This window comes from Dermacentor variabilis, chromosome 3, assembly GCF_050947875.1.
Source record: "Dermacentor variabilis isolate Ectoservices chromosome 3, ASM5094787v1, whole genome shotgun sequence".
NCBI classification, from domain to species: Eukaryota; Metazoa; Arthropoda; class Arachnida; order Ixodida; family Ixodidae; genus Dermacentor; species Dermacentor variabilis.
Window position 1 is genome coordinate 100,269,787 of NC_134570.1, and position 12,320 is coordinate 100,282,106.

Consider the following 12,320-nt stretch of genomic DNA (forward strand, 5'->3'; position numbering starts at 1 on the left):
ACGGCCATCATTTCGGTGGCAGCTAGATACAAATCCCTCGTGGACTTAGAACTAAGTTTGCATTGAATAAGAACAGGTGATTGAAATTCATACTTGCCCTTCCCTTAGCCGTCCCTCTTAACCCACAGACCAGTTTTGGCATGTTTAACCCCACACTTTATCATTGCTTTAATATATAATTTATTCCCAATGTGGAATTTAATGCAATCACTTCAGGAGACACATCACAACAGAGAGGCATTGCGGATAAGCTACAGAGATTCGATATACATGGTAAGTTGCAGCTCAATGTATCAACCTTTTACTCAATTTCTCAGGTGGTTCTCATCTTGCAGCGGTACAGAACTGTGCTAGACATCGACGTACGTCGCGGCTACTTCAAATCGGTGGTGATCTTAGGACATCTTACGCAATGATATGCCCCCAGGGGTGATCGGCTGCAGTTCTGATGTTGCAAGCATTAACTGCAAAAACATTGTTCATTGAGGTAAGTAATGAATTTTACGTAATCGAATGTTTGACGAGTGACTGCCACAAAATATACAATGTTTGATGCCGTTAATAATGTTTTAAGGGTCAAAAGGCCTCGTCAGCTCTAATGCCGAGCATTAAACCCTCCCTGTAAGAACCCTCAGCAGAGGGTTGACAATATGAATAAATAAATAAATAAATAAATAAATAAATAAATAAATAAATAAATAAATAAATAATTGGGAACTTAAGAGCCAGACACAATATGTGGGACAGGTAAAGTGTCGTTTTAAAGGTCTCGTTTCATTAATTTGGCGAGAAAACGGTAATTACTACAAGAAAACTAAAAGAAGAGGCGCTGGAAACAGAGCCATGTTTGTCTGCTCTCTTGTGTCCGATATGTGGTAAGTTTCGGTGCTGGAGAGCGTCATAACCAGCTTGGCTGACTCTCTGATTCCTTCAGAACGCAATGTTGTTCGTCTCTACCGATGTTCAACTAACTAGAATCGACGTGCCGCGAACAGAATTCTTGACGTTCTGGCTACAGCAGGAACTCGAGGGTGACGTCACTAGCAGCCTTTCGTTCTTGCGTTTTATGTGGCTTCGCACAGCGTACTCTCCCTGTAAAAGTTACCGTTTTGCTGTTGTAGAGGCACAAATTACAGCTACAGTTGAAATCGGCATCTCTTTATTCGCGGCTTCTCGTCTTCCAATTCTAGCTAAAGCTTTTCTTTGTAACCATCGGTACAGTATGCAGCCACGCGTATATAGGTCCAGCTTACCTGTCCGATCTCCTCCTTGAGCCTGTACTGGTTGAGCTGCGTGTAACCCTTGTGGGCCTCGATCGAGACCCTGCGTGACTCACGTATACTACGGCCGAGCCGAGGCGAAGACGAAGGCGAGCTGAACGGCGAATAAGGAAGTGCCGGATACAGCGCCCGCTCAGGGCCAGGACCCACGAGGTGCGAGTCCTGCGTCGATGACAAACGGAACAGAGGATTTGCGTTTCGAGGTTGTAAAGAGTCTGCGACTGTCTATGCATGCACTTCTCGCAGGCTGTACTTGCTGAGGGCCTTTTTTGATTTACTTACAATTTTATGTGTGCTCTCAAAGGTCGTTGGTTGGCAGACGGAAACTTATTCAAGTCCTCGCTAAGGTGCTCCGCGTGAGCCGTATGTTTCCGATCTCGCGTAAACCACTTCATTGTATACGTGCACTTTCCAGTAATGGTATGTCTTCGTCATTTTAGCGGTGGTTCATCAACTGACGCATGGGTTGCCTTCGCACACTTCCAGCAGTCAACTGATGACGAAAGAGAGACATCTAAAGGCTGCCGAAACGAATTCCATAGATCATGTGTGAAATCATCGGTACGGTTTCAGACGCTCTTTGGAGTGACTTTAATCAGCCTTGCGATGATTCCTTGATGTCCCGAAAAGGACGCTGGGATGGAGAAGGAATCGAGCACAACATATCTGCAGCATGCTGCAACCTGATGCCTAGTTCAGCGGTTATCCATGTACGGTTCGGCCCTGTAAGCTGTGCTCATTCAAGTGCTAACTGTAGATTTAATTAAATCTCTTCTGCTCGTTCATACTTGTGCGGTATTACCATTACTTCATATAGAAAGTGCTAATCGTCATTACAGTGTGAAAACACACACTCTTGAGAAACCTACTTAATTCGTAGTGTAGACGTGACTCCCGCACGATGAAGTGTGACTGCATGTAAACGTGCCAGCTCACGAAGCAGGAGTAACACAGGACAGTCTTACGGCTTAAATTTACATTCTATTTCTATCCGTGTATTTTCTACATGCCTTTGTTACTTGCGTTTGTGTTGTGCTACAAAGCACGAGGTCGGGTGCATCAAATGACAGCCTTGGCGGCGGCATTCAGATGGCGGCGACAGAAACGCTCGTGTGCCGTGCGTTGAGTGCAAGTTAAAAAGAAAAACCCAGGTGGTCAAAATAATTCCTCAGTCCAGCACTACGGAGAGCTTCGTAATCAGATCGCTGGTTCGGCACGCAAAAACCACGGAATTTACTTATCATTTTAGTCTATGTTCTTATTTCGCAGCCCTGCTCCCAAGGACTTTCCTAAACGCGATGTCGCGTTGTAAAGAGAGAGAGAGAGAGAGGAAAGGCAGGGGGGTCAATCAGACGAGCGTCCAGTTTGCTACCTTACACTGGGGGAAGGGAAAGGGGGAACAGAAAGAGGAAAGCGGGACAGAGGGAACACTATGAGTGCACGCAGCAAAGCGCCTGGAGCTCTGTCAAGTCCAAGCAAGTGCTCTGCCGATACGTTAGGCTGCCGTCATTCAGCTGTCTAAAGCTAATCTGGATAAGGGTTGCACAAGGAGCAAACTGTATAAGGTTGCATAAGGGCCGAATGCCCTGCAGCGCGAGTAAGGAACTTTGTGGCCTCACCTGGGACATGGAGTAGGTGATGCGCGGCAGTCGGCGCCTTCGCTGCAGGTCTCCGATGGCGGACGCCTCCGGCGGAGGGCTGTCGGGGTTGGGCAGACGCTGTGGCGACGGCGACCGCTGCTGCTGCTGCTGCTGCCGCGGCGACGACGACGACGGCAAGAAGACCTCCGGCGGCACCAACTCGGGCGCCGCCAGGAACGGGCTCGACACACGCCGGCATGGCGACAGCGACAGCCTGTGAGCCGACAGGGCCCCACACACACGTATTGTAACAAACCATATCCCATACAAGCTCTACTGGCGTAGATGATGACTCCAAGAGAGATTTCACCTCGCCTAGACCATCACGTAGTCTGTTTTATGCAGAATATCATGTACTACTGAAGCCAAGCAAAGATGTAAAAAAAAGCACGCGACAGGACTAGCAAAAAAGGAAAACAGAGAAACGAGTTAACGTGAGCTAGTGTAGACAGAAGTATGATTTGCTATCATAGGTACGTAATTGAAAAGATAAAGATAATAATAAAAATGAGGACCACGACAGAACACAGCGGAATTGAAATGTGAAAGGCGGGGAGTTGACATAATACTCCCTGTACACGCGAACTGCGGTACAGAAATAGCAGGGCAAATTCTCACGCTCTCTTCTATATACGCCTTCTTTAATACACAATTACGTGACTTTGGCTGGCATTACAGTTGTGGAATTGCGCGCCGCTATCAGACACCCATAGATCAAGTGTACTGGATGACCATTAATATGCATGCTATTTCAAGCTAGACTGATTACACTTACACCAACCAACAAGGATAAGTCAAGTCAAATCAATATTTAGGACTCTTTCCGACTCCTTCAATACAAATTACTTCACGAAACTACAACAGGGATTCACTGGTCCAGCATGTCATCTTGGTGGAAGTTTTGGCGTACAACAGATTTGCGAAGACCCCGAGTATAAGCTGATGTCAAGCTTCCTAGCAAGCGGTTCAATATCCCGACGCTGGCCTGAATGCACGACGACTCAAGGTTAGAGCCGCCTCCGCAAGTTCGCGTCGGTCTCCAGGACGACGAGCCCACGGAAGCGGCTCTGTCTTGAACCTTGGCCAAGTCATCTGCTCGAAGGCAATGGAATTGCCCATCAGGGCCCGCAACCGGCGGTGTCCGCACATTTCCTGTCTCATTATCACCAAAATTTTTGCAACTGCGTAGCAGGCCTTTTAATCATTGTTAAAGGCATGACTGATGACGTAGGACTGGTGACGTAGGGAGACGTAGCGAGCTCGTGGACGCCCCCCTCCCTCCCTCCTGCTGCCTGCACCGCTTACCTTTCGATCTCCTCGGCAACCGACAAGGACGAGGCGGCGCCACTGCTGCTTTCGTCAGGCGTCGAGGCGGCCGACGAGGAGGAGGTCGTCGAGAAGCGGGGCTGCCTCTGCGCCGGCATGACGGCAGGAGCAAGGGCAGCCTCACGTACCGGGTCCTCGCCCACTCCTTCCCACGGGTAGCGGTGCCTCAGCTGCGCCGTCGGAGAGCTGCCTGCGCCGCTGCCGCTGCTGCTGGTGCTCAGGCGGCCTAGGCAGAGGTCCTCGAACAGCTCGGCACAGCAGCGGGTCGGCGAGCAGTCTGTCGTGGCCGTGGTCGCGGCAGTTGGGATCTCGTCGCGCAGGGGCTCCTCATCGCCGCAGTCTTCCACGCACGGCGGCCTGCGAGAACACGGCAGGTGTACTTTGCGACAACGGAAGAAGACAGCTGCTGAGAATTCCTAAGCGCAACTCGAACACGATACTATTTTTTTTTCTTTTTTGCTACACGGTATCAGCGCACATTAAAAAGTGCAGATGAAATTCGGGATATGTGCGAGCGAAAGAGACAGATTAAATAAATCACGACAAAAAAGCAAAAAATAGAGTGCACGTACCAGCGGGAAGAGGATATATAAACGTATATATGTATGCACATATATATGTATAGATATATGTGCAAAAAAATGCATGCGAAAGCTTCTGAAAATTGTGAGGACATTGAAAAAATATCGTCTAAGCTCCAACGTGCGAGGAAAAAAAGAACTACTTTGTTGACACAAAGTACGTGCAACGAAATCCCATTTTATTCTTACTTAGGGATGCAAGACATATATTTATATTCTATTTACAGGAAAAATTGAGAAGAAGATCTCAGCTGGTGCGCTCTAGTCTGCTACTCTGCATTGATAAAGAAGGAAGCGGCGTCGAAGTACTGGGAAGATTAATGATGTGGCAAAGAGAGGCGGGTGAATGCTTTGGTACACCCTAGACGGCGGCCTTGCTGGAACCACTCGTCTACATTCGTGTTATGCGGGAACTTTGACAGCATTTTCGTTGTCGCCCTTTCAGTTGTGGAATCAGACCGCGGCTCAAGAATAGAGGATGCAAGATCATTTGACAAGGATCTAGACGCAGTATTGCAGTATACAGACAATCAAATTTGCAGCGGCGGATGGTTGTTTTCATTGCCCAATAAAATGGAAGGCTTTTAGGTCAAGAGCCCTGTGCTGGACTTGCCGTAGGCGGTCGAATGCCACCGGTTTGTGTAAAGCTCGAAGTGTTCGAATAGCGAAATTTTGAAATCTAATCAAAAACGACTATTCGATAAAAGCAACTTAAGAATACCTTAACAAACTCTGATAACTTTCTACTTCGAAAGAAAGCGAAATCAAAATGTAGCGTCGGATTTAATGCCTAAACTAAGGCTTACTTACATTATTTGATACATGTGATACCATTCGCAAGTCCGAACGTCCGGTCAACTCTGGAGTTACAAGTGAAAGGTGGCGGCATCTGGAGCACCATGGCAAAAACAGGGGTTAAACCAAAGGGACAGTGCATCAAGTGATGCACATTGGATGAGCTAAGCCTGCAGCACAGCGCCACGAATCGCTGTTAAAAGAATAGTAACGTATGGCGACACAGGCCAAATAAAATTTCGGCCAAGACGCTTAAGACTGCTTACGTGCGGGAATGCGAACGCACTAGAGTCTCTTTAGTGTAATGTTTTCGATTGATATTTTCTACACGCGTTATTTTCTTCCTTTCCTTTTTTTTCGACGATGCAATCAGTGAGGGCAGCCTCAGCAAGCCATTAAGAGTGAGTAGACGCATCAAACTCGTAAATACCAGCAGCTCCAGTACAAAAAGAAAAAGAAAATCACGCTTTTACACGCCCTAATTGAACTTCATTTAATCATATTTTTCGTTAACATTACAAACAGAATGCAAAACTTATTTAGGAATGCACTCCTTTTTTAGAAGATAAAATGAGTGTTATAGAATGGTTTCTGCTCAACCAAAATGTTAAACACATAGATTTTAACTGCGGTTCGATACTATTATTGAATCTACGTCTTTAGAATACGTTGCTCATTAAGATATCATTGCATTATGTTTACTGTGTTGTAAAGTGGCGTTTCTTGTGACTGTTTAATCGTATGACTGTTTGTAGGGAGACGTGCACCGTCAGGCCCACTTTGCTTTCTTGCCCTTCTCCTAAAGCGTACACGTATTCTTACACATTCCATAAACGTCACTTCACTTTAAAAAATTCCACCGGTATCGAAGAAACTTGGCAAATAGAACTTTCCCACTTTACGCACTAGCAAATTTTGCACCCACGAAATACCGATTCATGGACAGAAAGAATTTTATTGCCGCCACGGTCTGGTCATGGTCATAAGAGCAACCTAAATTTTCATCCTCAGGTGACCGCCGCAACGTTAACGAAACAACAGGCCAAGAAATACTGCCGCTGGCCCTCTTGAGAATTCCTAATAAAAATAACATTATTAATAATAAGAATGAGATTCATGAGAACTTACTCTGTCGTTGGAGGGAACATTATGCGTTCCCGATGTATTTCGAATGACCATTACATGTGACATGCGTACATCAGGAAACAAGGAGCTTACGTGGACGCCACTATGAATTCTACGGACCCTACATCGATCCGTACACGCGGCTGTGTTACACAGAGAGCAGCGCAAGCTCATCTCTCCCGGTCGTTTATACAGGCGGTATTCCTGCGAAAGCCGGAGAGCCCGGATTAAGCCTGCTTTCCCTTGAGCACTCATTAGCATGTGTACGCTTCGCTACGGCTGTCTATAATTACGAATGTAATGACCCTGGCTTGTACTAGAGAGTAAAAAAAAAAGAAGGAAAAGGAATACGTAAAGTGCTACCGATACTCAGCCGTGCATGTGACTAAATCATGTTCGCGAAATCCGACGCGAGGCTTTAAAAGGGCAGGGTTGCCAGCTTTCCCGAAGAAATATCGCACAATCGAGCTCAAGCGTTGCTCGTAAGGTCAGCGCATAATTACTTCTACGTATTGACGTACGCGCATATAACGCACGTCTGATTTTCAGCGCGGTGTATGACGTGGATGGCGAGCGCCGCTCAGACCTGGCGCCCAAACTTGCGTTATAGAATATAAGTTTTGTCTCGGGGACCTTTCTGACCTTTCATATTATTCGGTTTCATTCCCTCGTTATTTTTCTAGCGAACAGAGAGCATATTTTCTCACTGACAAAGAAGACCGTTGTAGGAGCCTGGTTCGTGCTCCACAAGCCAGTTTAACCGCATGCCATTTTTTTTTCTGCCTTCCCTAGTGCTCATACGTGGTCAGCACGTAGACCAGTGTCTGTTACTCTTGCATATCAGCTTAGAGCGAGTGCGCTTAACCTCGACGCCAGTCGCCAGCTGTCGGTGCTGCTCTCACAGGGCTAGCAACATGATCACCGACAAGCTGAAGCGAAAGCCTTGCCACTGCACATTAGCGGCAAAGCATGCGACATGAAAAGCCTGCGCGCGTATCGCATTTCTTCTTTCACTCTCTGCTAGTTTCCAGATCCGCCGGCAAAAGATGGCGGCCCGCCAGAACTGCTGCAAATTCTGATCTATAAACGGTGGCCTCCAAAGCGTTCTTAAAAGGGCTGAAGCAATCAGAGCAGGAGGACGAGGTAGCTGGGCACTGGGGAAGCAATCGAAAAATCCAGAGCATTTAGGCGGAGATCGTTACGCAGCAACTTAGACGAAGTTGTGTTACATCTGCAGACCGCGCACGCTAACAAAAAAAAATAAAAGGCAGGAAGGCAGGGAGATTAACAACGTTATTGCATATAAGCAACATGTCTTGACTGCTTCGCAAGTACCTACAGTGTTTATAGCGTTCTTAATATCTGCCAGCACTAAATAACTTTACCTTCGGTCGGTTAGCAACAGAGCAGAAAGTCCTTTTTACATTCTGAAACTCTGCGTGAATCGAACAACGACCTGAGTACAACGTTCCCGAACACAATGTTCGCGTGGTTGCATGAAAAAACGTGCGCCTAATTGAAATTCGAGACTGGGAGCTCTGGCCGTACCGACGGAAAGAAGCTCGCGACATGCATAATTTATACCGTCCAAATCCGACAACGGGCGAGGTGATAGACGCTATCGATTTGCCGGCGGCTACAATTCCTGCGCAAAGCGCTTGCGAAAAGCCGACAGCGTCTACTCAAGGTTTCTCAAAATCCAGCGCATGCAAATATCATTATTTTTTTTCTGCTAAACACTCATGTTTTCCTTATACAAACTCGAATACAAAAAAAAAGTAGAAAGAGGCAGCGCAGGCGCTATTCGCGTGTACCGAATCTCCCAAATTAACGATGCGTTGCTCCGAGCCCATTCAATATTGTTAGGGCATTAGTCTTGCAGTCTCGTAGCGGCGTTACTGTGCACATCATGTCAACAAGTGTGTAAGGCTTAGAACATTGTGTCCACCTGGAAAAGCTACGCACACAAGCGCGCTATAACAAAGACAAAAGCAAGAAAGAAAGAAAAACACTGCAAAAAGACACGGACACCCATTTTTAGCTTAAAACGGAGTATACATGTACTCTGCAGCTGTATTTCCCCACGACCAAATTTGGTAGTTTGGTGGATGCGGCACAACGCTGTTAGGCGCCTGGTCGCGGGTTCAATTCCTCGCCGGTCGCAGCTGCATTTCGATGGCGCCGAAATGCAGAAACGCTCTTGTACCGCGAATTATGTTTGCACAGCGTCAAGAAGCCAGAGAGGTCGAAATTAATTCGGAGTGCCCCCACCCCACTCCCCCGCGCCGCCTGCGGCTTACCTTCTAATGAGTTCGCGGCTTCTGGGAAGTAAGACTTCAGGATTTTTTTTTCTCGCTTTATGTCTCCACTAAGCAAACAATACGTTGCTTTTTATTATCCATGTTCCCATGCGAAGGAGGCTAGAAAGATAAAAGAAACCTAAAGTAGGCGTGCTCTCTGTTGAGATGAGATGACACAGCGACAGGCTGGAAAATTAACGGCGCTATTAGAATTAAACAGAGTACCGACGCACAAAAAGGAAGAACAGCAGAGTGTGAAAACAGAAAGAACTAAAGCGAAAGCAAAAGGCTCCGACAACGCGTGAAGCCTCATTAATAGCCGTGCCCAGTGTGACATTAAGCTTGAATTTTCCTAACCTTAAATGAACACCGTAATGAGGCTGAAGAGAAATAAAAAGGCGAAACGTCTTCTCTACGCTCGCGTAAGGCTCTCCGCCATATTATGGTGAAAGAAATTTCGCCGTTGCATGTTCTTTTGCTATAAAGTGTAAAACTAACCCGACGTCGCTAGCAGACACCGTCCCCATTCGTAGTGCTGCATTGATTACAAGTCCAGCAGGTAGCAGGAAACGAAGTTCGCCTATGTCGTATGGAAGTGAGCCTTTCCAACGAAAAAAAGCTTTCTTAGAGCTGGCAGTGGCATGTCTGACGCATTGCTTCTTTTCAACACCAAAACAACAGTCTAGCAGCACGTCACGTCGGCGTCGTTATAAAGTTAGTTTATTTAAACTCCGAGGTCAAAGCAAAGACAACGAGCTTAATGAGAAAATATATCCGGTAGGTTCCCCTACACTGAGGAAGGAGAAAAGCGTCCGAAATACATATATATATATATATATATATATATATATATATATATATATATATATATATATATATATATATATATATATATGTGTGTGTGTGTTGTGTGTGTGTGTGTGTGTGTGTGTGTGTGTGTGTGTGTGTGTGTGTGTGTGTGTGTGTGTGTGTGTGTGTGCGCGCGCGTGCGTGTGAGTGTGCGCGTGAGTGTGAGTGTGAGTGTGTGCGTGTGCGTGTGTGCGTGTGTGTGCGTGTGTGCGTGTGTGCGTGTGTGTGCGTGTGTGCGTGTGTGCGTGTGTGCGGCGTAGTTAGCTGAATTAGTACACTCGCTCATGATGACCACCGTTATACCATATCAAAGAAAACTCCTTTCCTTTTTTGCTCGCGAGTTAGGCAGTGCAACTTATCAACCAGCTTCGAAGTACCCTAAAGACAGACCACCGGGACAGCATGTTGTTTTAATGTGCTTGCAGCGAAGTGCAAAAAAAGCAGCGTGTCTGTCAGTGTAATGAAAACGATTAGACTGCTTTTCTTTGAGTTCGAGACTAAGTCTGAGCCGGTAAGTCAAACCTTACGCGGAACAGAAGGCGATAGTCATTGAAGAAGCGTAACCGTGCTGCGGTATTAAAGTGCGAGGTAACCGGAAATTAAGTATATGTAGACGACCCGTGTGCACTGTGCGTGAAGAAGCACGGAACAAGCTATTCACGAGCTTCCCGAATACGTGTTCTTCTTGGGGATTTTTTTTTTTTTTGGGGGGGGGGGGTTTAGTCGATAGATGCGCTCTCTAGAAGCCCCATAGCTCCTTTTGCTCTCCTTTCACAGTGCTTTGACAAAAAAAAAGAAAGGCGCGTACGCGAGTCTCTACATTTTCTTCGCCCTCCGAAGTGAGTTGGAACGAAAAAGATGGCGCCACTAACGCGAAAGCTTACAAAAAAGAATGCCCTTGTTTCGCAAAGCTGACCTACTTTCCATCGTTGCACATTTTTTACCCTGGCATGTCATGCGAGCTTCGAGGCCGTGTTTTTCGGCTGGAGTTGAGGCTACTAAAGGTAGAAGGCTGTACTGGGCTGTGCGGAACAAAGACGTGACTATACGCAGAAGCACGTTTAACCTCTGCGTCCTTGCTCCCTAAAAGCTTCGCTGTCTTACGAAAAAAAAAATAAAAATCTTGAAGCTTCTGCTTAGTCAGCGGCCGCAGAGTGCTTGTTTCCGCCTCTTCAAAGATTCGGTAATGCTGTGTAGAGACACTACGTTCATTGCATTAGGCTTGTCCCGTCTTCGTGTCTAGAAACCCACGGAAAGAATTCTCAGATTCAGTGGTAAGCAGCCACCGTGTCTCGCACAGTACGGGGACGTTGGCATGCTTTCACAGTCGCACTTATTTGGCAGACATGCGGCTACGAATTGAACTCCTCAAAAAAAAAAAGACAAACAGGAATAATTTTATGTGCACATGTATTTCTTGCAATGTCGCAACCTAGATATTTGGAAGCGCCTCTTCATAAGGTACACTTTCCGCCACTAAGTGACAGGAAACGCAAATGTCTTACATGTTTGACGGTAGGGTACTGTCACGAGCATGCAAACACAACGGCTTCACATCTCTCCCATCGTATATGCGAAGAAAAAAACGACGATTGCCGGTGAGCTTGAGCGCTCACTTGTTTGTACGCGCACGAGTGAAACAGAAATACAGCTCCTTCCTTGGCTTCGTGGTCTGAACGTGTGTTTGGCCGCCCTTCAAGCGCGAATTTACCGAAGACAGCAAAATCGGGGACCCACATGGGGTCCCCGACATAAACAATAAAAAAAAACGTTTACTTTGCTATCTAAGTACGCAAAACACATCGAGGATAGGTATAATCAAGGAAAAGAAAAAACACAAGCACTTTGCGTATACTTTTTTTCAGCAATAGGGAGAAAACACCTGGAAGAAAACTGTACGTGGGTTTCACTCCAAGCTAGCCATGGCTAAGTTTGTAATTTCCGCTGACAGCTCCCGTCAAATCCCAACCGCACGTGCACAGTGCGGTTCACCGTTAAAGAGAACACATGAGTGTCAATCCCGTATGAATTTTCCACTCTGGCAAGTGTACAATCACCCCGCTTTGCAGCAGTTGACTTCTGGTTGGTGGCGCTGGCACCTTTCTACACAGTGGTGCAGGGCATTGACGTAGCTTCAGCATGCACATGCAGCTGCAGCACCAGCAGAGTGAGAACCGCACGTTAGAGTGTTCCCTTTAACAGTCGACCGCACTGTACATCTCATTCGCTTCACATCACATGTGCGACACCCCCGCAGCCGCACATATTGCATCGGTCTGTCTCCTTTTACTGCTTTGTTTTATCAAAAGAAAGCGAGCCACGTGCCCAGGGTCTTTCTTGTCCTGCGTTCCTGATCTAAACCAGTGCATCTATATCTAAAACAACGGACACGTTCTGCCTGCCATTCAGCGTTGGGCGAAAGCA

At 46.7% G+C, this 12,320-nt stretch overlaps 1 protein-coding gene and 1 long non-coding RNA gene across 6 annotated transcripts in view; one reads left to right on the forward strand and one right to left on the reverse strand.

The window, feature by feature from the left end:
• Window positions 1-12,320, reverse strand: part of LOC142576102 (calcium/calmodulin-dependent protein kinase kinase 1) — a 254,529-nt gene that overhangs the window by 48,455 nt on the left and 193,754 nt on the right. For 4 of the 5 annotated variants that reach the window (XM_075686047.1, XM_075686052.1, XM_075686051.1 and 1 more), the window contains exons 3-5: window positions 4,226-4,603; window positions 2,900-3,134; window positions 1,254-1,442 (exon numbers count right to left, since the gene is read on the reverse strand). In XM_075686047.1, the coding sequence (XP_075542162.1) occupies window positions 1,254-1,442; window positions 2,900-3,134; window positions 4,226-4,603 (802 nt within the window). Of the gene's footprint in view, window positions 1-1,253; window positions 1,443-2,899; window positions 3,135-4,225; window positions 4,604-6,750; window positions 6,929-12,320 lie in introns of those variants that run through there. The other variant, XM_075686048.1, reaches the window with a different exon arrangement.
• LOC142576103 (uncharacterized) lies at window positions 237-5,225 on the forward strand. The gene is made up of 3 exons (XR_012826777.1): window positions 237-273; window positions 336-487; window positions 5,055-5,225. It is a non-coding gene; the product is annotated as an uncharacterized LOC142576103 (long non-coding RNA).